Raw genomic sequence first — 26,801 nt, forward strand, 5'->3', positions numbered from 1 at the left:
AGTTAAGCGTAGCTCTGTGAAGCCGTCCGCAGCCTCTGCAGTGTGGGTTCGATCCCCACCGGCCTCGGAGCAACCCACATGGCGAGCAGACCTCTCCTGTCTCACCCGCTGCTCCCCTCAGCAGTGTATTTTAGTCAGTCTGCCTGTTCTGTTCCCCATTCAGTCTCTGGTGAATCCTCTCACCCTCCCCGTCCATCTGGCCTGTACCACGGTTCTTGTATAAATAAAACCTTTAAAAAAAAAAGTGAGGCACACAACTTAAAATAAAGAGAGAGAGAGAACATTCTTTTATGTAAGAGACATGTATTGAAGTATTTAGCAGTGAAGTGTCATGATATCTGTTACCTACTTTCAAATGACAGGTAGTCTGGAGGAAAAAAAGACAATACACATAAAATTAGAATACATATACGCATACATTTGTCTATATGGGAAAAAGAGACAACTGTGGCAAAATAATAACAATCAATGAATCTAGAAAATAGTTACCTAAGCATTCATTGTATTATTATTTAAACTTTCCTATGCTGGAACTTTTTTCAAAATAAAAGTTGCATGGGAGAAGAATGAAAGAAAATTAAATAGTGAAGAACAGGGTGTATTTCCCAGATAAGTACTACAAAAGATATATAAGTTGCAATTTAAAGACTGAAGATAACTAAGTAATATTATAAGGTATTAACTTAATTGCAGGTGGTACGAATTCAGAGATCAGCAAAGAAAAAAAGCAGAATTTTAACTGGCTAGTAGAGGCTGTGTGGAGTTTCAGGTAGGCAGAATTAAGTCTTCTTTGAGACAAAATGAATAGAAGCATGTTAACCACTGAGTGTGTACGAAGAAACACATCTATACCTACACAGAGAGAGACGGACATATGCGTCTGTTTATACACACATATGTCACACATGTGCAGTTACAAGATTAGCCCTTTTGGACAGATGGCACATATGTGGGCCAGAGCCAGAACGTGAAGAGCTCTACAAGGTCTAGGATGGTCAGCTTCCCATACAGGAGGTAACAGAAACTTTTGAAGAATTTTTGTAATTTCCCCCTAAATAAGAAAGTAATTCCTATTTAATTTAGAAAATACAGAAAAGTGTAAGACAAATATAAAAGCCACCCCATCTTTATTGTTAAGGTTTTGGTATATTTCCTATCATTTTCATGCAGTTCTTAAAACATAGCTGAGACTATCTTTTTGCTGTTCCTTTTTACTTAAAATAATTATTTTCCTTCTATAGATTTTATAAACTTAAAAAAAATTATATTCCCCATATTAATAAAAACTGGATAAATGTCACTCTAAATGATTGCATCACATGTGCCAAATTGGCCATTCCTCACTACTGGGCCTTTAGATTACTTGTAATGTTTTGCTATTTAAGAAAAATTTAGTTCCCCCAAAATTAAAAATGGAATCACTATATGATCCAGCAATTTCACTTCTGGATATATACCCAAAAGCACTGAAAGAAGGGGCTTGAACAGATATTTGTACACCCATATAATAGCGGCGTTATACACAATAGTCAAAGGTAGAAACAACCCAAGTTGTTGGGTTAAACAACATTTTGTTGGACAAACAAAATGAGGTATATACATAAAATGGAGTATTATTCACCCTTAAAAAGGAGAGAAATTCAGATATCTGCTACTGTGTGGATGAACTCTGAGGACACCATGCATTGAGGAATATAACTTACAACAGACGAATACTGCAGGTACTCCTGAGGTACCCAGTGTAGACAAATTCAGAGACAAAATAGAATGACCTTTGCTGGGCCTGGCAGAGGGGGGAATAATGGGTACGGAGTTTCAGTTTTGCAAGATGAAGAGAGTTCTGCAGATTGATTTACACAACAATGTGAATGAACTTAACACTAGTGAACCATACACTTTAAAATGGTTCAGATGGTAAAGTTTAGGTCATGCATTAACCACAGTTTTTATTTTTTTTTTTGAGGCATGTTTATTTATTTATTTGCTTGTTTGTTTGTTTTGTTTATACATGCACTGGGTACAGTCAGAAGCGCGGGAGGGTGAGAGAAATCACCAGAGCCAGAGCCGGGAGCAGAGCAGGCAGAAGGACCGAAGTACACTGCTGAGGGGAGCAGCGGGCGGCAGGAGAGGTCTGCGCGCCATGTGGGACCCTCCTCCGGTGGCCGGGGAGCAGCCAGGGATCGAACCAGCGCCGCGGAGGCTGCAGGCAGCTTCGCAACCCAGTGCTCAACCACTGCGCCACCGGGAGGCCCTAACCACAGTTTTTAAAAATAAAAATTTTTTAAATTAAATTACTTAGATGACCATCTCTGTAGTTTAACATGCATTTCTGATTAGTTCTCGAAAACAGGTTTCTGAAAATGGAGTTAGTAGGTGAAAGGATATGCAAAAAGCATCAGGTCCTTAAGCATAATTGCCAAGATGCAGATTTGGCAATAAAGAGAGTCATTGTATTGGCTGTTTAGAAGACAGATTGTAAAGTATTAAAGATGAAGAGAGGGGCAAGGAAAGGGAACTTGCTGTTCCTTAAAAAAGCTTGCAGTAAAAGGAGAAAGGAAAAATAGACAGGTAAACATTTCCTAAGACACAGAACTCTGCCAGAAATGTGTGTTAGCCTTGAGTGTGAAGGGAGGCTACATAAGCCTTCAGGATGTGTTGACAGTATTCTACCAAGTTGGGAGCCCCAAGTAGCCAGGTAGATTGAATGAACACAGCAAAGATCCGACCTATACTGAAAATGAAGAAGAATACAGCTAAGCTTCACATTTGCTACTAACCTCTGTTTTGGGAAGTGGCCGTAAGAAGTCACAGAAAAAGTAGTAACTGTTGGTTAGTTAGATGTTAGCTAATGGGAGCTAATTCAGTTCCAGTCAATTAAGATTCTTCTTTTGCTTGCTTTAGTCTCAGAATCAAAATATCAAAGGCTCCTCTCAAACATCCAGAGATGTTTGGGTGTGTGTTCATATTTAAGAGTTTATGCTTAAATAATGTTGGTTGGAAGATCTTCGGTCAACTGATGAGCTGATTTTTTAAATCAGCTCATCAGTTGATTACAACTTTAGTAATCAGGTCAAAACTTTACTATGCTTTTAAATATTTAGGGCACTGAGCAAATAATTTGACTGTCTAATACACATGAGATTTTTTGAGAGAAGTATTATTCGTAAGTAAAGCAAACATTAATTTCCTAAAATGTTTCGCTTTCTTGTGACATTAGCTACAAAGAATACAGGCAAAATTCACTATTATTATTTTATGTCATTTTAAAACACACTTTAGAAGAGATACCCAAATGACAGCTAACTTAGCCTCTAGTTTGGTATACATTCAGAAAAAGAAAGAAAAATAGCATCTTTTTATGTGAGATAAATGATGTATAGTAGAGATATGATATTATTGGAGTATAACCAAACCTGATCTTCATAAAAGTCAAAATGTCTTTTTATTTTAGCAAAATGTATGAGATAGTCTGGAAACTACTAATCTTCAAGCATGAGTGGCTTTTAGAAAATGCCTTTTATACTTTTGTCTGCTTAAAATAATCACTGCTAGATTTATAGTGATGATTTCTACAAATAAAAGGAAGCAACAGTTTCCAAAATCTCAATACCCTCAAATAAGAGGTATCATGGGTTTACAACTTTATGCTAATAGTACAACAATAGCTGAAACTCAAGCACTTCACCCATCCTTTTTTTAATAAGGGCAATCAAGTAAATACCAAACCACTTCATTCCAGGCAATCCACACAGAAATCTAAACAAACTGGATTTTGTCACCTAATAACATGTTTTGAAAACAAATGCAACCCAAAAACCTAAATTCCTTTCTTTCACACACAAAGTGCATTTCACTAACCTGCTGTGCACTCACATACACAATTTATGGGTTTTAAAGTGCTAGTCATCTTTCACCCCAATCATTAAGGATTCCAATGGAGTATGGGGAGTGGGGAATGTGTAAAATGACAACATGCCTGCATTATAGACCAAAATTTCCATATATCCCAAGAAAACATGGATAAATTTCACCTAAATACATTGACTTTCACGTCAATATCTAAATTTATGGTTAAAGTTACAAAATTTATACTTTTAAAAATATTTTAATGGATTTTTCCCCCAAAACATTACAAAATACATGCTTAAAAATAACAAACTTGAAGTACAAATAAACACACTTCCTCCCCCAACACCCAACCTCAAGTAATAGTCATTGTTAGTAACACTTTGGTAATGTTCTCTTAGCGTTTTCAAGTAAATAAATGCATGCAAGAAACAAGAAAATTAAAAAAATAAAAAACAGCAGATGGTTCGCACATATAATATGGTAGTGTTCTGTCTAACTGACTTGCTTCCAGTAAAGTTTCATCCCAATCCCAACCACTAGAGCAATAAAAACATCCCCAAAGGGACCAAGTTATTCCTGCCACCACTTAAATCAAGGAGGTACACTAGCGACTAAAGGAAACAAATCTTGAAGGACCTTGAGAGAGCAGGCCATTGCATTTTAGCTGTTTGTAATTTTACCTCTTTAAATCTGCTAAAATATTCCCATCTCTTGCCTGACTCGCAGGACCTCCTAAACCCCCAATGCCATTCTGCAGAAGCTTCCAGTTGAGTCAGTGCTTTGTTTTTATGGTTGCTGATGGGTAAATGGAAAAACTGAAGCTCTCCACACTCCCATAAAGATCAGACGATGCCCTCAGTCTGTCTTTGCTAGCAGAAGAAAACATTTGCCCTCTGAGATTACCAGCCCCTCAAGGTTGCACCAAAAGGGGAAAAAAATAAAAATAAAAAAGAGCAAGGAGTTTCATCTGTCTCCTAGCTCCCTGGGACGGAGTATCTGGCATCTCAAGGGTCACACTGAAAGTGGCAGTATCAAGTGCAGCATGACTGAGAATCAGAGTGTTTTTTCTAGTTTCTATAAAAATGACTCAAAGAAAACTCTTAGGCCTGAAAAAGAAAAGCACTATAAAGCCATTTAGGTATGCTGTGTTTTCTGTGCTCATCCCCTAGCCTAAATCCCAAGACCGATACATAGTTGCTCTAAACATTAGATAGGAAATTTTAAACTCCCAAGCTCTAGCCAGCTATATTTTTGGTCTCTGACCAACAAATTTCATACAGTCTGTTTCTTTATTTCCTATATCCAAACTAAGAAAATTTACTCTTTCCTCTCAAGTTTCCTAAAGAAGGACATTTTCATCACCACCAGTGTTTCACTCTTTTCATATGAAAGTAGGAAGTAAAAATGTTTAAATTTTTTAAAAGAAAAATAAAATTCACTACTATCAAATGAAATAACTATAACCCAAAAACTCATGTTTTAAAAGCATTTTTTCTATTTTAAGAACCATCTCTTACCTAATAAATTAATTCAACCATCTCTTACCTAATAAATTAATTCAACATGGTTGCAGAATATAAGATCAATATATAAAAATTATACTAGCAGTGAACAATTTATTCCTAAGTATTTTAGTTAACAAAAAAACTGTAAGTACATTGAAAAAACTGTAAGTACATTGAAACATACAAGACACATTGTTGAAGGAAACAAAACACAACCTAAATAAATGAAAAGATTTAATGTTGTTAACATTGCATTGGTTACCAAATTGATCTACAGATTCAACAGAATCTCTATCAAGATTCCAACTCCCTTATTTGCAAAAACAGACAAGAAAGATCCATGAAAAACTTTGGCACAGAGGGCTGAGTGCAGCGGTGTGAAGCTGTCCGCAGCCTCTACAGCACGGGTTCGATTCCCAGCTGGCCAGGGAGATGCCCACATGGGGTGGCAGACCTCTCCTGTCTCACCCGCTGCTCTCCTGTCTCGCCCGCTGCTCTCCTGTCTCGCCCACTGCTCCCCTCAGCAGTGTTTTCCGTCTGTCTGCCTGTTCTGCTCCCTGCTCTGTCTCTGGTGAATTCTCTCACCCTCCCATGTCTCTGGCCTGTACCCCTGATAACCAAGAAGCACCAGTTGAAGAAAACACACTTCCCATTTTCAAAACTTACTTCGAAGGTATAAGTACCAAAACAATGATCAGGCATAAAGAAGATATATATGAATGGAACAGAATTTAGTCTAGAAATAAAGCCCCACAATGTGGTCAGTTGACTTTTAACAAGGGCACCAAGACAATTCTTTGGGGGATAGAATAGTCTTTTCAGCAGATGGTGGTGGACCAACTTGATATGCACATACAAAAGAACGATACTGATTCCTACTGCTATCTATAAAAATTAACGCAAAATGCATGAAAGGCCTAAATATAAGAGCTAAGACTATTAAACTCTTAGAAGAAAATACAGGCATAAATCTTTGCAGCTTTGAATTAGGCAATGATTTCTTAGATATGACAATAAAAGTAAAAGCAACAAAAGAAAAAAAAACAGATAAACTGAACTTCACAAAATTAAAAACTTTTCTGCTTCCAAGAATGAATGGAAAAAAACTCAGGGGATGGGAGAAAATATTTGCAAATTGTGTCTTTAATAAGAGGTGAGTATCCAGAATAGATAAAAACTTTTTAATCCAATGATAAAAAGACAAATAACCCAATTTATAAATGGACAAAGAATCTAAATAGATATTTCTCAAAAAAAAGATATACAAATGGCCAATAAGCACATGAGGACATGCACAACATCATGAGCCATTAGGGAAATGCAAATCAAAACCACATGAGACATTACTTCACACCTACTGGGACGGCTAAGATACAAAATTAAAAAAGAGTTAGCAAATTATTAGAGACTGGAACTCTCATACTTTGCTGGTGGTAAGTAAACAATTGGAAAGCAGCCACTTTGAGAAAGTTTGCCAGCTTCTCAGAGTTAAGAATACAATCTCCATATATACTAGCAATAGTACTCGGAGGTAGATACCTATGAGAATTAAAGATATATATTCACACAAAAATGTGTACCAACTTTCAAGACATGATTATTTATAATGGCAAGAAGTAGAAACAGCCTAAAGGTCCATCCACTGATGAATACAGAAACAAAAAGTTATTTTCATAAAATGGAATATTATTTGACCATAAAAAGGAATAAAATAAAAAAGGAATGAAACGCATAGTACAATATGAATGAACCTTGAAAACATTACACTAAGCCAGACGCAAAAGATACATTGTGTTTGAAAAACACCAACTTGTACACCTTTTTAAAGGGTGGATTTTAACGTATTTTAAAGATATTTCAACTTTTAAAAGCATTATTTGTTTCAGAAGAAAAATGTTCCTGAGGAGAAATGGAATCATCTGAGTTCCTGAAGATGAGCAACGGTTAGTCTTCTCAAGATCAGGACTCAAAGTTTATATAGATTTGAATTCTTTCCAGGTATATTATTGTACAGTTAAGGAGATTTTGACAAAGATTGACTACGATGACCCTATCCTGACACAGCAACTATTTTCACTTTGTCCATGTTCCTGCAGTGTATACACATGTATATTTTCACATTTCTCTGTGCATATCGCCTATGCACAGTTAAGTATGAATTTTCCCATATTGCTATGTGGCTTTCAAAATTTTCAATAAACAGCTGTAATTAGTCAATATCTACAATTTTCTTAACTCCTTCCCCTCCATGCCTGTCTTGAAGTTATGAGATCTTTCAGCCGTTTCCAATTTTTTATTATTTATTGATAATGTTACAAATATAAATGCAACATGAAATACCAAATAGCTCTTTTGTTCTCTCAAAGTATATCAATGATTTAAAATTTCCAGGGTAAACAATTACTAAACCAAAGGGTAGGAATTTTTATGACTCCTCATTCCTATAAGCAACAAAAGTCTGCTTTATCAGATGTAACCATTATGTCAACTGTTGATGTGACCCTTGTTAGAAGTTTACATTGGAGTAATTTGAGCTCTTCCCTTGGTCTTCAAATTTAGGTTACTCAAGGGGTTCCAAAATCCACGGCCACTTGCTCTGTTTTTTCTTAACTTTGTCTTTTTCAGTCACTTACTGTTAAGGAGAATGGAGAACTTAAGACTCAGTATTTTTACTCTAAGGAGGGCAGAACATATAATCAACTGTTGCAATTTCTTTAAAAATACGTATGTGGGCCTCCCCGATGGCGTAGCGGTTGAGCGCTGGGTTGCGAAGCTGCCTGCAGCCTCTGCAGCACCAGTTCAATCCCCGGCTGCTCCCCGGCCACTGGAGGAGGGTCCCACATGGTGCGCAGACCTCTCCTGCCACCCACTGCTCCCCTCAGGAGTGAACTTCAGTCCTTCTGCCTGTTCTGCTCCCTGCTCTGGCTCTGGTGAATTCTCTCACCCTCCCACACTTCTGACTGTACCCAGTGCTTGTATAAATAAATAATCTTTAAAAAAAAATACATATGTATGTGCCATCTAGTCAAATAACTGCAACTGCTGTAAAGCAGCAGAACCTAAACTGCAGTAGCGATGATAACAATAATAATTTTAAAACCCTATAACAATTAGTCACTTTCAAGATTTCAACATCCATAACAACCATCAGGATGCATGCCCTGAGGTTCCTCTCTTAACTATCAGTCCTGAATGAGAGAAAGACCAAAAACAGCAAATAGCCATGAGAATCATTATGACAAAAATAATGATTAATTGAGCACTAAGTACGAGGTACTTAGTGGAAAGAGCATCTTTCCATTCATTGTCACATGAACTCTTACCAAGTACCTTATGCATTAGGAAAATACCCCATTTTCCTTTGGAAAAAACCTGAGGTTTAAAGAGGGTAAATTGCTTTCCCAAAGTAGACCCAGGAAGAGGATAATTGTCTTAATCTTTGCACTAGCAGATGATATCCTCCCTACATGATGTAAATCTGAAAAGAAACATTCCCACCTAGGTCTGACTGTAATTGGGGAGGTGTGGTATTAAGAAATGAGGCTCTCACCATCACAACACAGCAGTATTATAACCAATGGTAGCATAAGGGGGAGGGCCAGCACCCTCATGATCTCCATCAACCCCTAAACCAGCCTGATAAACATATATCATCTACAAAAGGTACTTGTTAGGAGTCTATTAGGTTCCTCTTCCAAAGCCTGCCACCCCTAAAATACTCATATACAGACATTCTGGAATAGCCAGCATATATGATGTTGAAAGAAAGAATGCTTCTTATCGTCCCCCTGCCTTTCAGGGTTGGTAGGATTTGGAGTTCCTTGTTTGTCGTGTTCTGAGAAGAAGATGAAAAGACAACACTGAAATAAACAGTATCCAATCCTGGTCATTCATTTCCGTGTATTTTTTTTAATTTCTTTTATTTTATATATTTTTACATCATTTTTCATTTTTGCACAATGCATGCATTTTCATCTTGGTTATAGTCCCCATATAATTCCCACCACCCTTGTTTTGATCCTACTCCCTCCTACCCCCCCACCCCCACCCCCGAATGTGTATCTCTGGTTTGTTGATTTTGATTTTTACTTTATTATAATTAGTCTTTTTCCTGGTCCCTTATTTAGGTTTTCTAAATTCCTGCTATGAGTGAGACCATCGGTATTTTTCTTTTTCTTTCTGGCTTATTTCACTGAGCATGATCCCTTCCAGCTCCCTCCATGTTGCTGCAAATTGCATGAGTTTATCTTTTTTGATTGCTGAGTAAAATTCCTTTGTGTATATGTACCACAACTGGAACAAGACAAGGATGTCCACTCTCACCACTGCTTTTCAAAATAATACTGGAAGTGGGCCTCCCCGGTGGCACAGTGGTTGAGCGCTGGGTTGTGAAGCTGCCCACAGCCTCTGCAGCGCCGGTTGGATCCCTGCTGCTGGGTGAGGGTCCCACATGGCGTGCAGACCTCTCTTGCTGCCCACTGCTCCCTCTCAGCAGTGTGCTTCATCACTCTGCCTGTTCTGCTCTCCGCTCTGGCTCTGGTGAATTCTCTCACCCTCCTGCGCTTCTGACTGTACCCAGTGATTGTATAAATAAATAAATAAATCTTTAAAAAATAATAATAATAATACTGGAAGTCCTAGCCAGAGCAATAAGACAAGAGAAAGTCATACAAAAATTCCAAATAGGGAAGGAAGAAGTAAAACTATCACTATTTGCAGATGATATGATAATATACAAAGAGAACCCAAAAAACTCCACAGAAAAACTAATCAAACTAATCAATCAGTTTAGTAAAGTAGCAGCATTTCCATGTATTTAAGCTCAAAAAATATTCTTTATAAGCCAAGTAAATCTTACTGCAAAAAAAACATAAACTTAGAGGAAAGGGTCCCTTAAAAAGAAATACGCAAGTTTATAAGTAACTAATACCTAATTAGAATCCAAAGTTTGTTCTTAAAAGTTTAATTAGTTCAAGAGCAAAAACCATAGAATATCATAGTGGCTCAGCCTATTTTGTGGGTTTTCCTGAATAATGATATCTTAAACTGTGTTTAGATTTGCTAATAATTTTCAAAAATTGGTCCCTTATAGTTGTCTGGAATGCTTCAGATTTTAAACAAATCTGACGCCCTTTGAGGTAGGGAGGGGGCAAGTAGTGTGTAATCCCCATAAAAACCAAGAGAAAAAGCAAAACAAGGTCCTTTCCTGTTCCATCCAGCTCTCACTAAGTCAGAGCTGGATTTCAACTATGGTCTCTCCTGACCTAAAAGGCCATGCCCCGGCTTTGGTGATCCTATTAACACAAATAACCTCCCCAAATCAGGCACGATTCACAGTAAGAATTTAGCTTACATTATTAAAAAACTTTAAAAAGGGGGGAGTGCACAGATGCATGAATAATGGGACACATGCTTCAAATGCTTTGATGAATATTTCAGTGGGATTTCACAGACTTGTACTGTGAGCAAAGTGTTTTTAATTAAAAGTGCCAACAAAGTTTCACCCCACAGTCCCCAATTCAACCTTCATTACCCTCATAGAAGAAGCAACCCAAAAGAAAATACATCATTCAAAAAGATAATCAAAACAAGATAATTCAAGAAAAATACATTACAATAAACTTCGTGAGATTTCACACAATCTAGATCTCAACACCTATTTACTAAAAGACACTTCTAGTCTGACCTTAGCAGAGTAAGGAAGTCAAAATTAATCTAAAATAAAAAGAGCTCACATATTCAGACTTCTTTTCTATGTAACAAAATGCCTTTCAAAGATAGAATGAATCCAGGATATTACAAAGACTGACATCAAAATCAAGACAAGTAAAAACCAGTGACAACTCTGAATATTTGCTTTTCCAATGCTACACCTGCCTGGAACTGAGGAACCTAGATACATGTTGAAGTGCCAAGAACTGCATCTCCAGGTGGGGGGGGTGGGGGGGGTCCAGTCCAATTGGATCTACTTGTGAGGTGAACAACCCTAAGCAAATCATTTCATGGTCTTCCCTCCGCTCTTTCTTAGGGTTACTTTCCTTCCCAGAAGCTGACAAGACCGAGACCGTTTCTCTAACTTACCTCACCTACTTAACCAAAGAATTACGTTAGGGTAAATGTTAACAACATGGATTCCAAGATCACTTCCCTGGAAACTGGTCTAAGAAGTCTCTAAGTGAGGCCTTATTCTTATTATTACTAGTATTATCCCCATAAGAACATTCTTATTCTTAATAAGTATGGACCTCATTCTTAATGAATGACCCCCAAGCATTTCTTATCATCTGGTAAATTTACAAACACTAGACTTGATCCTCAAGCTGCTTGCCTTCTAGCTCTGACTTGACTTTCACTATCTGGGTATTTCATAATGATGCTCTCAAACACAAAATTATTACACAAAATAATAAACATACAAAAATCACAGAAACAAGTATATCTACCCTTATTTCCATCCCATTCATACCTTTAAACATCAATAAAAATAGCCCCTGGACTCTAAACAAGTGGAACACTTTATTTGGCGAGAAAAAAGTTTTTAATATTAAACTCTCAGCACATTAATATGGAAAGACTTGCATGGAAGAGAGAACTGTATACTAATGTTTTCAGTGAAAACTACACATTGTACTCTTTCCTTACAGAAAGACATCATCTGGGGATGCTACTTGGTCTTAACTAAGAAAAAGCAAGAAAATAATCTGGCTAAGCCCCTAGCAGCTGTAAACAAGTACTGGAATGCAAGTTAAAAAGCTAAAAAAAAAAAAAAAAAAACAATAATAATAATAAGCAGACAAGAAAAACAGTAACTAGTAATTAATTCTTCTAATCCAATCTCAAAGTAGTCAACTGGGTGGGGAGACTTATCCCCAGGTTTTGTTAAAGGTTTTGTCATGTAAGTGGAGAGTCTTTGGTGTCCTTTCTACACCCAAGTGTAGAAATTTACCATTTCCTTCCTCCACGCTCTTTTGCTTGAGACAATTTTTCTAAAATTTCCATAATCCTCTAGTGGGATTTACTTTTATTCTCTTATTTAGATTTAGAAACAGCTACAAAACTAACAGGAAAAGACATTACATAGGGACTGAGAGCAAGAGCTGGAAAAGACATACACTGACAAGTATGATATAAGCGGTTATAAAAATGTATAGATCAACATTAAAACACAAAACTGAGTCTGTGTCACCCTTGCAACAGAAACAGATGAGAGACTAAGTGGAACATTAATACATGCTTTAGCTACTAGAAAAACAACAGTAGAGCAGCCACTGAAGTGGCACACCAGTGCTATAATGTAAGTAAAAAATATTTTCCAAGTGGATCTTGATGCTTGACCTAGAGATACTGGAAAGAGAATTCTTTAGATTTAGGATCACGGAAGCTAAAATAATTAATTTGTTTTAATGGCAAAAGTGGAGAAACCAACAATTATGTAGAACATCACAGAAGCACAGTTTAAAGTGTCTGTGTCTCTCTCTCCACACACATACATACATGTACATATACACAATTAAATACAAATATACAATTAAATACATTTCTGTGTCTGCTGAGACAAAGTTTTGACAGATGACCTAACTTCATCTGCACTTAAAATAGTAATTTAAATCTTGATCAAGGGGACCAGCATAAAAGAGAGATTAAGAGAACAAGTTCTGCTGTCATACAGACCTGAGTTAAAATCCAAAATCACAAATTACTGTGTGACCTTGAACAAATCATTTAACCTAAGCCTCAATCCCCTCATTTGTAAACTAGAAATAATGCTTCACTCAATCATTAAGAGATTTAAACAAGGTGATTCATGTAATGTGAATCACCTTTTTCAGAGGAGCACCTGGCACAGGGTAAATAAGTAACAATAATAAGCTAACTGTAAAATTAGCACTATTATTTATCTTTCAACCCCAGTCAAGGTAAGTGTCTTGGTAGCCAAACAAAAAGTTCTAATTATTAGAGAGAAGACATTCATACATAATTATATAAAGGTGGCTTTCATTTCATTACACATCATAGAACCTTCCCCCTCTCCTTAGTAAAAAATACCTCAGATGAGTGATGGACTGGAAGGGCTTAATGCAGATTATCTTAATTAGGAAGGATTATTTTTCAGTGACATCTAAATTAATGTTCTAACCATGATGGGGGACTTACAGTTGATATTGTTAGAAGGAAAGTGAGGAAGAAAAAGCTTTCCCACCATCCTGTATTCCATTAATCAATAGAGAAAAAACAATAGAAGTTTGACTGCTCACATTAGTTCATGACTGAATTACAAAATGAAGAGGGGAAAAGATCAAGTAAGACATTTTAAATAGTCCAGAAAAAACTTAATATCTTATTATCACAGTGGTTAGTGCGGCTAAAGCGCCCAAACTGATTAAAAAAAGACCAAGACCAGAAAGGTGAAAATCAATTATTCCTATAGAGACAAACACCCACTCTTCTATCCACTTAAGATCATGGTTTAAATTTCCCATTTGTAACCAACCATCTTAGACCACTCTTCAAAGATGCCATTGGCTTGCACGTACCTATAACTTGTACAATCTTCTTAATCAAATTACTATCCTGGTTAAGCGTAAAAATAAAAGCTTGCACACTGTTATTTTTCCAGAATTCAGAGGAAAATATTAGTAACTCAATCAGTTAAAGGATACATTTCAAAGAAAATACTGTGCAAGGCAATTATAAGGGAAAAAAAATTCCTTATGAAAACGTTCCAGCCAATGGAAAAGTGATCAAGGACAACCAAGAACAAATTTCAAAATAATGCCAATTTTGAAATTTTAAGTTAAGGGTAAGATTAATGAGCTGTGAGGTGAAGAACCACATTCTCAAAAGGGGGGGGGGGGGAAAGAGATACAGAAGTGAAGGAAAGACTTCAGTAGGGAATACACATTAACTAGTATAATCAGACCATCAGAAGATGCAAAAAATTCCCCCCAAAATATAAAAAATTACCTGTATAAATGTGGAAAATTTAGCAACAGAAAGACTAAATATTTAAATAGTATTTTCAAACACTCCAAGCCATCTTTCAGTATCACAGATATTACTGCAAAATGACAAGCAACTGTTTAGATGCTCTAATTAACAACTTAGTGGGGAAAGAATAATGACACCCCCAAATGACACCCCAACAGAAACTTCCCTCACCTAGAGATAATGGATATTTTCTTTTTTACTGTTTAAGAATCTAGAAGAATCTCCCCTGCATTTAAATGCAAATTACCAATCTCCAAAGCACATTCTGCTCTATTCCTTTATCTGAAAATTACTGCAATGTGATCCTGTTCCAGCAAGGACACCATTCAGCCAGGAAAAAGGAATTAGGACAACCACACACTCCATGAATATGTTCAGATCATCACATCCAGGGAGCTGTCTCCACTTACACATGCCAGATTTCAGTGGAGAGACCCTATTGTTGATCCAAATTCTATTTGAAGAAGGAAAAATTAGCTTTGAGGACTATCAGGTCATTAATGGCTACATACACACTTTAGTAAGTGCACATGCCCTGGTATCACACAATTTAAAAATTTAGCTTTCTTTGCTTTTCAAACGACAACACTAATTACTGAAACTTTTCCAAAGGCAGAATTTCAGTAATAACAGTATGAGTGTGTATGTAGGTACCTGTGTGTTACATGTTCAAACAAACAAAATACAACAGGATACAAGAAAGGCTGACACTTCATTCTCTGCACTTGGCTTCCCTGTTTAAACTCCCTGTAACAGTGAACACGGATTTAGAGAAATACTTCAATTTAATGTACCAGGTTAAAAAGAACACTTTAAAGCAGAAAGATTCAAGAAATAAAACCATAATAGAGGGATTCATCCCACCGTTAGAGGTTCAAGCTTTCTGCCAAAACCACACTTAGTCTGGGAAATTTTGCTCATTGTCAGGTAAATATAAACAAATAGTTAATAAAGCTTGAAAGCTGGACAAGGCATAGATTAACTTACCTCCAGTCTTTCCAAATAAAATGTTAATAACTAACTTTAATTAAAAACACAAACAAAAAACCTCTTTTCTAGCTAATGAGTGTGTGTGTGTGTCTGTAAGAGACAGAGAGAAAGAGAGATACTTGGCTTACTCCATCCCCTATCCTCAAAGGCAGACTCCAATCTACCCCCAACAGGTTAACAGACAACCAGGAACAGAAGCTATTGAATATGCACTTTCAACAATCTCTGAAACCTCAGTAAAGCTTAAGGAGGAGGAAAATGGCAGTACCGGTTTAGAAACGCTATTTAAATGTTTTTTAAATGCCTACAATTAGTATATGTCAACCCAAAGGCACAGTATGGCATTCACCAGCTCCTTCCACCTCCTACCTGCTCAGAACCCTGGCAAAGCCTGCACAGACCCCTCCAGGCCAGAGTCCCCCACCCCTCGGAGGGGCTGCGGGGTGGAAGGTTATCATCACATAAATTAGGCAGCCTGCTTTTTGATATGGAGAAAGCAAGTGAAGGCAGTGTTGTGCTTTGAAAGAACCTGAAAGCGCTTACTAGTTCAATCCGTGCCCAAATCCACGCCACCCTTTCAACTTTGCAATTAAGAGAGCGAAGGAGAAATTCCGGTCAACTCGCCTTGGGGGGTTGGTCTGAGGGTAGAGGACTCAAGTAGGGAGGAGGGTGGAGAGAGAAAAGAGCAAGCCAATGAAAGATACCAAAATTTCCCACCTTTCTTAAATTCTTCCAGCATAGCGTCCAACTTGGTGTCATTGAAAACAAAGTGCAAGGGGTGGTTATAAAACTTAGTGATGGTTTTCAGGGGAGTACAGTCATCTGGATCCACGAAGGCCAGGTCTTTGACAAAGAGGAGGTCCACGATGTTGGAGCGCTCCCCCTCAAACACTGGGATGCGAGTGTAACCGCTCTCCATGATCTCCGACATCGTGTTGAAGTCCAGGATGGCCTCCCCGGTGATCATGAAGCAGTCCCGGAGGGGAGTCATCACATCCTCCACCGTCTTGGTGCGGAGCTCCAGCGCCCCTTGGATGATGTTCAGCTCCTCCTTCACGAGGTCGTTGTAGGGGTCAGTGACCCGGAGCATCTCCAGCAGTTTTTCCCGATTATAGACCGTGCCTATCTCCTGGCCCAGGACGCAGTCCAGCAGCTTGCTGACCGGGTAAGAGGCGGGGAAGGTCATCATCATGAAAAACTTGGTGAGGAAGATGGTGTTGGCTCCCACAGCCAGGCCGTGCCGGGAGCAGATGGCCTGGGGCACGATCTCCCCGAAGATGACGATGCCGATGGTGGAGACCACCACCGCCACGAGGCCCGAGCCCGCGATGTCGTCGAGCAGGATGGTGAGAGTGGTGTTGACCAGCACGTTGCCCAGCAGCAGCGAGCACAGCAGGTAGTTGCCCTGCCTGCGCACGGGCTCAATGCGCTTGGCATAATTTTTCTCCTTCTCGGTGCCGCAGTTCTGCACGATGCGCAGCTCCATGGGGTCCAGGGCCATGAGCCCCAGGTTGAGGCCGCTGAACATCCCCGACAGGCACAGGAGCAACGAAATGAAGATCACCTGCAGCCAGAAGGGCAGCAAGAACTTCTTCTCTTCACCCACGATCATCTTGGTGTCCTCGCCATCGTGGTAAATCCAGGTGGTCTCGGCCCACGGGGGTGGGGGGAGCCCCGCCACCCCGGAGCCTCCCTTGCCCCCGACGGCGCCGCCCGCGGACCCCGGACCCCCGGCGCCCAGGGCGGGCGTGGAGAGCGACGTGCACAGGTAATAGGACTTGCTCTTCTCCATCTTGCGCAGCGGCTTGATCTCGATCTCGATGATGCCCGAGGTGCGGCGGTTGAGGATGATGTGGGGCAAGATGATGATGTCTGAGGTGCGGATGCCGCAGCGCTGGGGGCCGCTGTCCGGCTCCGGGGGCGCGGGACCCCCCAGCCCGCGCTCGCCGGGGCTGTGGCGCCGCCGCTCGTGCTCGGTGAAGGCGATGCGGGACCAGGTCTCGTTGTTGATGTTCTGCCCGTACACCCGCAGCTTGACCCGGGTCCGCTCGCTCACCCGCAGCGCCCCTCCTTCCATGAACGACACGTCGTTCGTGTCCTCCAGCCGCAGCCCGATGATCACCGTCTCCTCGCTCTCGGCGGCCGCCGCGCAGCCGCCCGCGCCGCAGCAGCAGCTCAGCAGTAGCAGCGGCAGCAGCCGCCCCGCCGCCTGCAGGAGCCCCCGGCCGCGGGCACTGAGGCTGCGGCGAGCCGCCATCTTCCAAGTGGGCAGTGCGGCGGCTGCCTGCCCGCCCGCCATCTTTACTTCGGGTTCACCAGCGCCACAGCCAATCATAGGGTGGCTGCTCCAGCTGAGGCCTCATGCTTCCCACCCGGCGGCGCGAGCGCAGGCATCGGCCTCGGGTCGAGCTTGCAGCGGAGCGTCTGCACCCGGCGCCCAGCAGCCCGCCTCCCTGACTGACAGCGGCTCGGCCTCGGCCGGCAGAGGCACCTCGAGCCTCGCGGGAGGGGAGGGCGTGGGGAGAGCGCCCGCCGCTCCCGCGAGAGACAGGCCGGCCAGCCAATCACGAGCGGGCGCCCGCCTTCCCAGCCAGGGGGCTGGAATGGGGGCGTGGCCGCGAGCGGCGCCGCGGGCCAATGGCAAGGCAGGTGGGTGGGGCGATGCGGGCCTCGGTCCTCTGCACGCCAAGTTTCCAACTGAAAGGCGCGTGACTCTTGTGTATTTGCGAGAGGAGGGGGCGTGGCCGGCCGGGACCCGCGCGCCAGTCACAGGCGAGAGCTGTACGAGGGGAGGCGGGGCCGCCCGCCCCGCCACCAATGGCAAGGGGCCGTCCGCGGCCGCCGCTCCCCGAGGGGCCTCAGTAGTAGATCCGCGCGCCGGGGTCGGCGGGGCCGTGGCGATGTCCCGCGGCGCAGGCCGGGCTCCCGCCGCCCCGCGTTGCTGGCTCCCCGGGGCTCGGTGTGGTGCAGAGAGGGCTGCGCTTTTCTGACCCAGGAGCAGGGGAAGCCGGCTAGGTACGGTTTAAGAGCCCCACTGGCCTAAAATGAAGCCGGGGCACCGACGGCGCCGCGCCTTCCTCTGTCCGCACGCGCCGCTCCCCCGGGGGAGCAGCGGGAGGACCGCCCCGCGCCGCACGCCCCGCGCTCGCGGCACCTCTCCTAGCAACGCGCGCCTCGCAGCTCATGGCCCCGTGGCGCCACCTGCTGGCCGCAGGGGAGCCCTGCAGCGCTTTTCGGGTCCGCTGACATTCCCGAAGTGTGTTGGAGGTGGGAAGGCTGATATTAAGCAGTTTCCCCATCTTCCTAGTCATAAGGAGCCTCTCATATTCCTGCCGAAAGTATATGTATATTCCCTGGGTATAGTTTAATACTCACTGAGTGGTAAGGACCCAAGAATCTGTTTTTAACAGGCACCCAGTCAAGCTTGGGAAATGGGAGGAGGCAGACAAGCTAAGCAGACCCCCGTGAAGGCTCATGCTTAATTGCATTGTCCAAACCCTACTTGGTTAATAGGTCGCTCAAGAGAAAAAAGTCCTGAAGCCCTAGCTCCCCAGGTAGCAGAGTAGCTGCCAAAGTGGTCTTTTTCTTGCAATTTAAACATCCCTAAAATAATTGCTCCCCCCTTTTTATTTTTGTACCCTGGAAGCACATGTTCTTCTCTTTTAGTAAATGAATCAATATTTTCTGATTAATTATTTCTGCAGGAATGAGTTCAGTGGCATCTTAATTCTTCTACATGTGCCCCTTTTCCTTCTCAACCCAGCAGCAGAATTGTCTTGCTAAATGAGATCCTGTTGCTTCCTTGTTTAGAACCATCCTCTGGTTTCGCATTTCATCACAGTAAAAGGCACAGTACCAACAACGGACAAGGCACTAATTCTCAATACTTACTTCTCTGGTATCATCCCTTACTTCTTTTTTACTTTTCTGATATCATCAGGCATGCAAGTCTGTGAATCAGGTTTTGTTTTAAATATGAACTTATTTTTCCAGTATAGCACAGTATAGAGAATTAGGGGTGCCTAAAACAGCACCACAGCAGGATTTTGTAGCAAAAATGACAGAAAGGCCCCACCAAGACAGTTTACAGTATATAATAAAATAATCCAAGCTCAAGTTCACAGTGGGGACAGAGAAGTAATGTTTATCATGGATGGTGGGTGAAGGGGTCATATTCTTGGAGTATATACCCAAGGCAAATAGGCCAATCCAGATGCCTAAGCCAAGTGAGTTAGCCATAACAAGAGGGCTCTTCCTTCAGGCTTGGAGGCTTTTTAGTTTAAGGGGTTACCCTACCTATATTGAGGAGTTTATCCTGATTTCCTGGGGCTTCCCAGGGTGACACCTGCTTCTAAGAATCTCTTGAAATCTGGAGGAAATGAAACAATAAAACCTTGAAATCTGATCATATTTTACCTTCACAAAGGGCTCCAAAAGCTTGCTAAATGGTCACTACAGGTGTGGTACCCTAAATAGATGCTGTCATTTACATAGGGCCAAAACTTCCTAGCAAATACCCTCCCTCACTGATCACTCTTGCCAGAATCCTCATTGGACTAAAAAGGTAGAAATTTCTGCAGGCTCAGAAATTTGGGAAGATGGCTGCATCCAGACCTCAAAGTCTTTTAGAGTTTGATTTTCTCAAGTAAAACACCAAATGGCGATCTGCACATTTTGTTTCTCAATATAAAGGTCTAATTTGGTAGAGAGGCTCATCTCCTTTCCCCTGGAAAACCACCTGGTATAAAACAGCATTCAAAGGTATTGCTTCAACAGTGACATTTAAATCACACTGAAGCACCAGATCTTTTGAGGGAAAACAGAAGCTAGGCAAGTGCTGGACAAACTTTCCCTAGAATTAAATCTGCTTCTCCTGCAAGGACTTTCTCCGAAGCAACATTGTTTACATATGTAGAATGCTTTTTGCCCATCTAAGAACTTTATACAACAGTAGAATTATAGAATCAGCAACGCCATTTACCTTCTCTAGAGGACTTTCATGGTTTTTTTCAGGCTTGCTTATAGCTCTCATTTTTCTAGGTGTTTTCTGGACATAGTTACTGGGATGAGAAGAGAAATAAAAACATGGCTTTCTGACTGAGTTGTGAGAAAATCATCCTCCCTTGAGGACCCAAACTCCTGGAGTGTCACCCTTCCTCACCCTACCCAGAATCCTGGGCTGAGGTGGTTGCAAGGGAGCCACAGGCAGGGACCACAGCCGTTGTGCTTCCTGCTCTGCACCTCCGCTCCCTCTCGCCCCTCAGTGCCAGGGCTCCCAGGGCCTCCCATGTACCCAAACCCCCACTGTCCTACTCCCTGGGAGCCTACCCCTCCTGAGCCTCTCACTGGGCAGCCCCAAGAGGTCTCCTGCGATCTGCACATCACCTACTTCCTCTACTGTCCCCTTTACCTTAGCAGTTCCTCTGAGTAGGGAGCTTGCTTTCCTGCTTGGAACTCCAGTCCTCCTGACTGCCAGGCCCCGCCACTCCAGGGCTTTCTAGAATTTTTCAGGATGTTCTTTCTGACTGCTGTTGCGTCCAGTTGTAGCCTCCCGCTCAGTGTTGGACAAAGGTGTCTGTCTGAAAGGTACTGAGCTCAGTTATCCTTATCACTGTGACTCAGACATTCAACACAGGTCATGATTTTCAGAAAACGTTTCACTTAGCCATAGTTTGTAAATGTCGATTTGCATAAATGTTGCCTGTTCCAAGATACAAATTTAAAAATCACCTCTAGGGAGTGAGAGGAAGGGAGACAACGAAGCCTCTGATAGGAGGATGGGAACTAGGAAGGGACCCATCCTCAATCTGATCCTGAATGTCCAATTCGAGCCCATCTGTAAGCTTCAGACTCAAATGGGTATGATAGCAGAGCTTTAATTTATGATTATGATTCCAGTCATAAAATGCTAGTTTTCTCCTACCTGCTGAGTTCTTTCCCATCTTTTTGCCACCAAAAAATTTACCCCATAATAAGTTAAACCCCCTATGAATAGACAAACATGTCAGACTCCAGTGTGAAAACAAAATGAAAACTCCTGACTTTGTCTTCTGATAGACCTATTTAGTTTAAACATTACTAAACTGAAGATTAACTTTTTCTCTCCATTTATTAATATAACACATCTCAATTCTTGGCTCCCTCTTTAAATTTTAAATAAAGTTTCTTATTTCTCACCATGTCTCTTTTAATCATTCACTCATTCCATTAATATCTGTTGTGTATTGAGTAAGTTCCAAGCACTGTAGGAGGCATGTGAAGCTACTATATCGAATCAGTGGTTACCACCAAAGTTTACTAGTAAGGAGGTTGGAAAATGTGTACATAAACAACTACACAGATAGGACAGAACATCAACTGTCTTAAGAAATATGAACAGAGTGGAGGAACCGAGGAAAGCGTCATGGTCTTTGGGTTGTCCTTGAAGGGTTTGGATGGGCAGGTGTGAGAGCTATTCTAAGTATCTTAGTTTGCTTGGGCTGCATTGACAAAATACTGAGATTGGCTGGTTAAACACTAGAAATGTATTTTCTTACTGCCATGGAGGCTAGAAGTCCCATTCTAGGTCCTGCAGGGCTGGCTTCTGGTGATAACTCTCTTCCTGGTTGGCAGTCCACCCTCTGTCCTCACATGACCTTTGCTCTGAGTGTGGACACAGAGAGAGTACAAATGCTCTGGTTTTTCTTCTTCTAAGGACACTAATGCTAATGGAAAGGGCCCCATCCCTAGTTACTAAATTAATTCCTCAGAGGCCCCATCTCCAAGTAATTACACTGGGAGGTTGAGGCTTCAACCTCTGAATTTAGGGGGCGGGGGACACCAACATTCAGTCCCTAATAAAAGGGTTGAGAGGGAATAAAGAGGAAAAGACATTCTAATGGAGGGGGAGGTGTGAGTGAGGTTGGAAAGGGAGTGGCATGTGGTTGAGCCTGGTCCTATGGCCCTTGAAGGACAATAGAAATAATGTTGGGAAATTCATTAGGGTCAGTTTCTGGTGGATAGAAGGCTAGGTTTAGGAATTTAAATTTCACTCTTAGGCTCTTGGGAGTTATAAAAAATTTTAAACAAAAGAGCAGTGTTATAGGACAATTAACTGACAGGTATAAGTGCAGTGATGCAGTCCTGCCACTCAAAGTAGAAAAAATACCTTTGTGGTTTTCAAGATACTCTCATAGATTATCTTGGGCTGCCCTTCATGATTAGGACCAAGGAATATGCTACCTCTTCTGCATATATAGTACAAAGAAACAAAGGCAGCTATCTCAGAATGCAGGAGGCTCCTGAAAATCAAAATGGGACACACCTGCTGTCCAGGAGCGCCACACCTGAATCACCACTGCCACTGGGGTCTGTGCGGTGACCATGTGCTGACAGCAAACTATTTCCTCGTTTGGCTTGAACTTCTGATCATAGGTCAATACTCCTGATAAATTTTGAAAACAAAAAAATGTTTTGACATATAATAAATACACATAAATTTGTATAGACCAAATTTGTAATAGCTGGGCATCCTTATAATGTATTATCTAAAGCAGGACCCATTTAAAAGTCAAAATGGGTACTTAATAATTAACCTGTTTTAAGGCTTAAACTGAGTCAATCCCAGGCAAAGATGATGTTCATTTTATAATAATTTATATTGATAAAGGGAACTATTGCCTGGTTGTCCTTTCTAGATCATACTCTCTTCTCCACCCTACACATCTTCAGCATCTCTACATTTCCATTTTTAATTGCTATTATTTAGGAATTTCCTAAAAGAGAACAAGAACAAGCCCTATAATATAATATAATGGAATAGGAGTCAGAAGCTTAGTTTTAGTCTTGGTTCTAACACATTATTACTATTTTTTTAACATTTATCATTTTTTACATTTTTTTAGACAGTATTTGCTTCCTCCCACCCCCTCAGATTGAGTCCCCATAGAATTTCCTTCCCCAAGTCGCCCGAGCACCATCACCTCAGTCCCCTCTGGCCTCCCTCCCTCCTTCTCACCCCTTCCCTCCTCCTTCCCTGCAGGGTGTCTCTGGTTTATAATTGTCTGTTTTTGCTTTGTTGTGTTTTGTACTGTTATTTTTTTTACACTGATGTCTTATTTGGTTCCCCTGTATTCCTGTTATAAGTGAAACCATCCGATATTTTTCTTTTTCCTTCTGGCTTATTTCACTGAGCATTCACTATAAATGCACGTTGATGCAAATGGCATGAGTATCTTTTTTGAATGCTGAGTAATATTCCATGGTGTATATGGACCACATCTTCTTGATCCAGTCATCTATTTTTGGGCATTTGGGTTGTTTCCAGGTTTTACCTGTTGTAAATAGTGCTGCAATAAACATAGGTGTACAGGTGCTCTTTTGAATCACTGGTTTTGTGTCCCTAGTAGTGGAATTGCCAGATTGTATGGTAGCTCCATTTTTAGTAGACTGAGGAACCTCCAGACAGCTTTCCACAGTGGTTGGACCAGTTTGCACTCCCACCAGCAATGTAGGAGAGTTCCTTTTTCACCGCGTTCTCACCAACATTTGTTGTTGCTTGTTTTTTTGATATGTGCCATTCTCACTGGTGTAAGGTGGTATCTCAGTGTGGTTTTGATTTACATTTCCCTGATTATAAGGGATGTTGAACATTTTTTCATATGCCTGTTGGCCATTTGCATTTCCTCTTTGGAGAAATATCTTTTAAGTTCTTCTGCTTATTTCTTTTTTTTAAGTATTTTTTAATGTTTTATTTTATATAATTCTTACATCATTTTTCAATTTTGCACAATGTATGCATTTTCATTTTGGTTATATTCCCCATACAATTGCACCCCCCTTATTTTGACCCTAATCCTTCCTCTACCCATCCTCCTCCCCTGGTAGTGTGTCTCTGGTTTATAGATGCTTGTTGATTTTGATTTTTACTTTGTATTAATTAGTCTTTTTCCTGGTCCCTTATTTAGATTTTCTAAATTCCTGCTATGAGTGAGACCATCCAGTATTTTTCTTTTTCTTTCTGACTTATTTCGCTAAGCATGATCCCTTCTAGCTCCATCCATGTTGCTGCAAACTGCATGTGTTTGTCTTTTTTGATTGCTGAGTAATATTCCATTGTGTATATGGGCCACATCTTCTTGATCCAGTCATCTATTTTGAGGCATTTGGGTTGTTTCCATAGCTTAGGTATTGTAAATAGTGCTGCTATAAACATAGGGGTGCAGGTGCCCAGTTTCTGTGCCCATTTCTTTTTTTTTTTTAAGATTTATTTATTTATTTATACAAGTACTGGGTGCAGTTAGAAGGGCAGGAGGGTGAGAGAATTCACCAGAGCCAGAGCGGAGAACAGAACAGGCGGACTGACGAAATACATTGCTGAGGGGAGCCGCGGGTGGCAGGAGAGGTCTGCGCACCATGTGGGACCCTCCTCCGGTGGCCAGGGAGCAGCCGGGGATCCAACCAGCACTGCAGAACCGGCGCTGCAGAAGCCGCAGGCAGCTTGGCAACCCAGCGCTCAACCACTGCGCCACCAGGGAGGGCCCGTGCCCATTTCTTGACTGGATTTTTTATTTTGTTTTTGTTCAGCTCTAACACTTCTTGGACTGTACTCCCTTTGTGCAAGTCACTTAAATACACTCGCCTAGCTTTTCACTTCTGTACAATTACAGAAATCAGCATTGTGAGGGAGGTCTATGTTGTTATTTTCAGTAAAGGAGCAGGCACTATTTGGCATGTAATAGCTGGGCATCCTTATAATGTATTATCAAAATGGTTTATAGCTATGCAGTGAATGTTCCCCATTGCCGTGAGAAATCACCATTGTTAAAGGGTTGCATCAGTTTTATGGGCTCCTGCTACATTATTTAAAAGCAAAAATGAAAATGCAGTAGGGAAATCACATTTCCCTACTTATATAATAAAGTTAATTTTTAAAAGTTAATAAAAGATTAACTACTGAGACTAGAAGCCACACAAATCCTTCTGCACTTGCTGATCAAACCTTTCCTCCCTAGCAATTTGACATTTTGAGGCTTTGCTTTCCAGAGGAGGCTCATTCAATATTCATATAGCAAGTCAGTGATGGAAACCTGTTAACTCTGGGAACAGAGAATGAACTGTCTGGGCCACCTCACCTGACACCATTAGGCTCTAAGCTATATGTCAAATTACCATACACAGCTCCAGCACATGGGTCCCTCCTGAGAGCATCCCTGCAAAGCTCCACGGGCCCTTCTGGGCTTCTGCTTGTAATGAATTAAATATATAAGTCAGAGTTATAGCTTAGGCCTAGACCTGCCATCATTTGAACTATAATGGAAAAAACCTCACTTGGGTTTTGACTTTGATGAAACTGTGTTGATTCTAGTCCTAGAACAGGGCCACAAACTCAAAGTCCTCCAGGGGTCAGTAAGGCTAATTGGATAGGGATGCAGCACACTGTCTAAAGGGAAAAGCCAATCTCACGGGAGAGCCAGGGCTCTCTCTGGCCACCACAGATGTATAGAAATGCGGGCTTAATAAGGCCAGCATTTCCACTTCTTCCACAGAAGCCAGAAATTCATATACTGATAAAATATTCTGATTTATAAATGTGGGCAACTCACTCATGCAATTTAAATACACTGTCAACTCTCCTGAATATAGACACAATCCTATTTCTAAGCCTAGAAGCGAATGCAAAGTACCGAGTTCAACACCCCCTTTTACAGATGGGGAGAGTGAATCCCAGAGTGGACGAAGGATTTTTCATAGCTTCAAAGTGTCCAAATAACTAATTCAGCCGCAGGGCCAGATCTAGAAAGAATATCTGCTTTCTGTCTCCATCACTTCTCATCCCATAAAGAAAAAGAATGTTAATGACTTAAAGCCCATTTAAAAGCTTAGTAGGCCTTACCTGGACAGACATCACTGACATACTTTTTTTTTTTGAAACTTTCTCTGGACAATGTATAGGAAGCACTGTGCTACTATATAAGACAATGGGGTAGGATCAGGACAGACAGTTTTGTTCCAAATGCCCCCTTTCGCTCACCTGGAGCTGGTGACTGCTGCATGAGAGGTAGGGTCAGGAATGTTCCCCTTGAGGGAGGGATTGGGCTGGGTTATCATGTCCTAGACTAGCAAGCCTCACTCAGCAGAAGATTGAGCACAAAATTTACATTCACATAAATTCCCATTAACCTCAGTGGAAGCTGTGCTTACAGGACTATGGTTGAAGAGAGCCTGGAAAGAAGCAGTAAAACTAAAGGTTTTGTTAGATTACTATTAGGTTTGTATAATTCCAGCTTCATATTGACAAGTATTCATTTTTATAATCTAGTGAGATCTCCCTTCATTAACTCTTAGGGTAGGGTCTGTAAAACAACCCTTGCTTAGACCCATATTGTGGTATGTGGTTGAAGAAACTTGCAGGTCACAGAAATTAGGAAGGGTGCCAACATAATTTAGAAAATATGCTTGGCTGGCTCATAATAGTCTATTGCTAGTGAC

General features: G+C 41.3%; 1 protein-coding gene across 2 annotated transcripts in view; it reads right to left on the reverse strand.

Moving 5' to 3' along the window:
• The window catches only part of CNNM2 (cyclin and CBS domain divalent metal cation transport mediator 2), a gene marked incomplete at its 5' end in the record, with an annotated part of 120,495 nt that extends 102,828 nt beyond the window's left edge, over positions 1-17,667 (reverse strand). For both annotated transcript variants that reach the window (XM_084246375.1, XM_084246374.1), the window contains one exon: positions 16,050-17,667. In XM_084246375.1, the coding sequence (XP_084102501.1) occupies positions 16,050-17,667 (1,618 nt within the window). The remainder of the gene's footprint in view (positions 1-16,049) is intronic.
• Between the last annotated feature and the right edge of the window lie 9,134 nt (positions 17,668-26,801).

The sequence above is a fragment of the Talpa europaea genome, assembly GCF_964194135.1.
Source record: "Talpa europaea genome assembly, chromosome: 10".
Taxonomy (NCBI): Eukaryota; Metazoa; Chordata; class Mammalia; order Eulipotyphla; family Talpidae; genus Talpa; species Talpa europaea.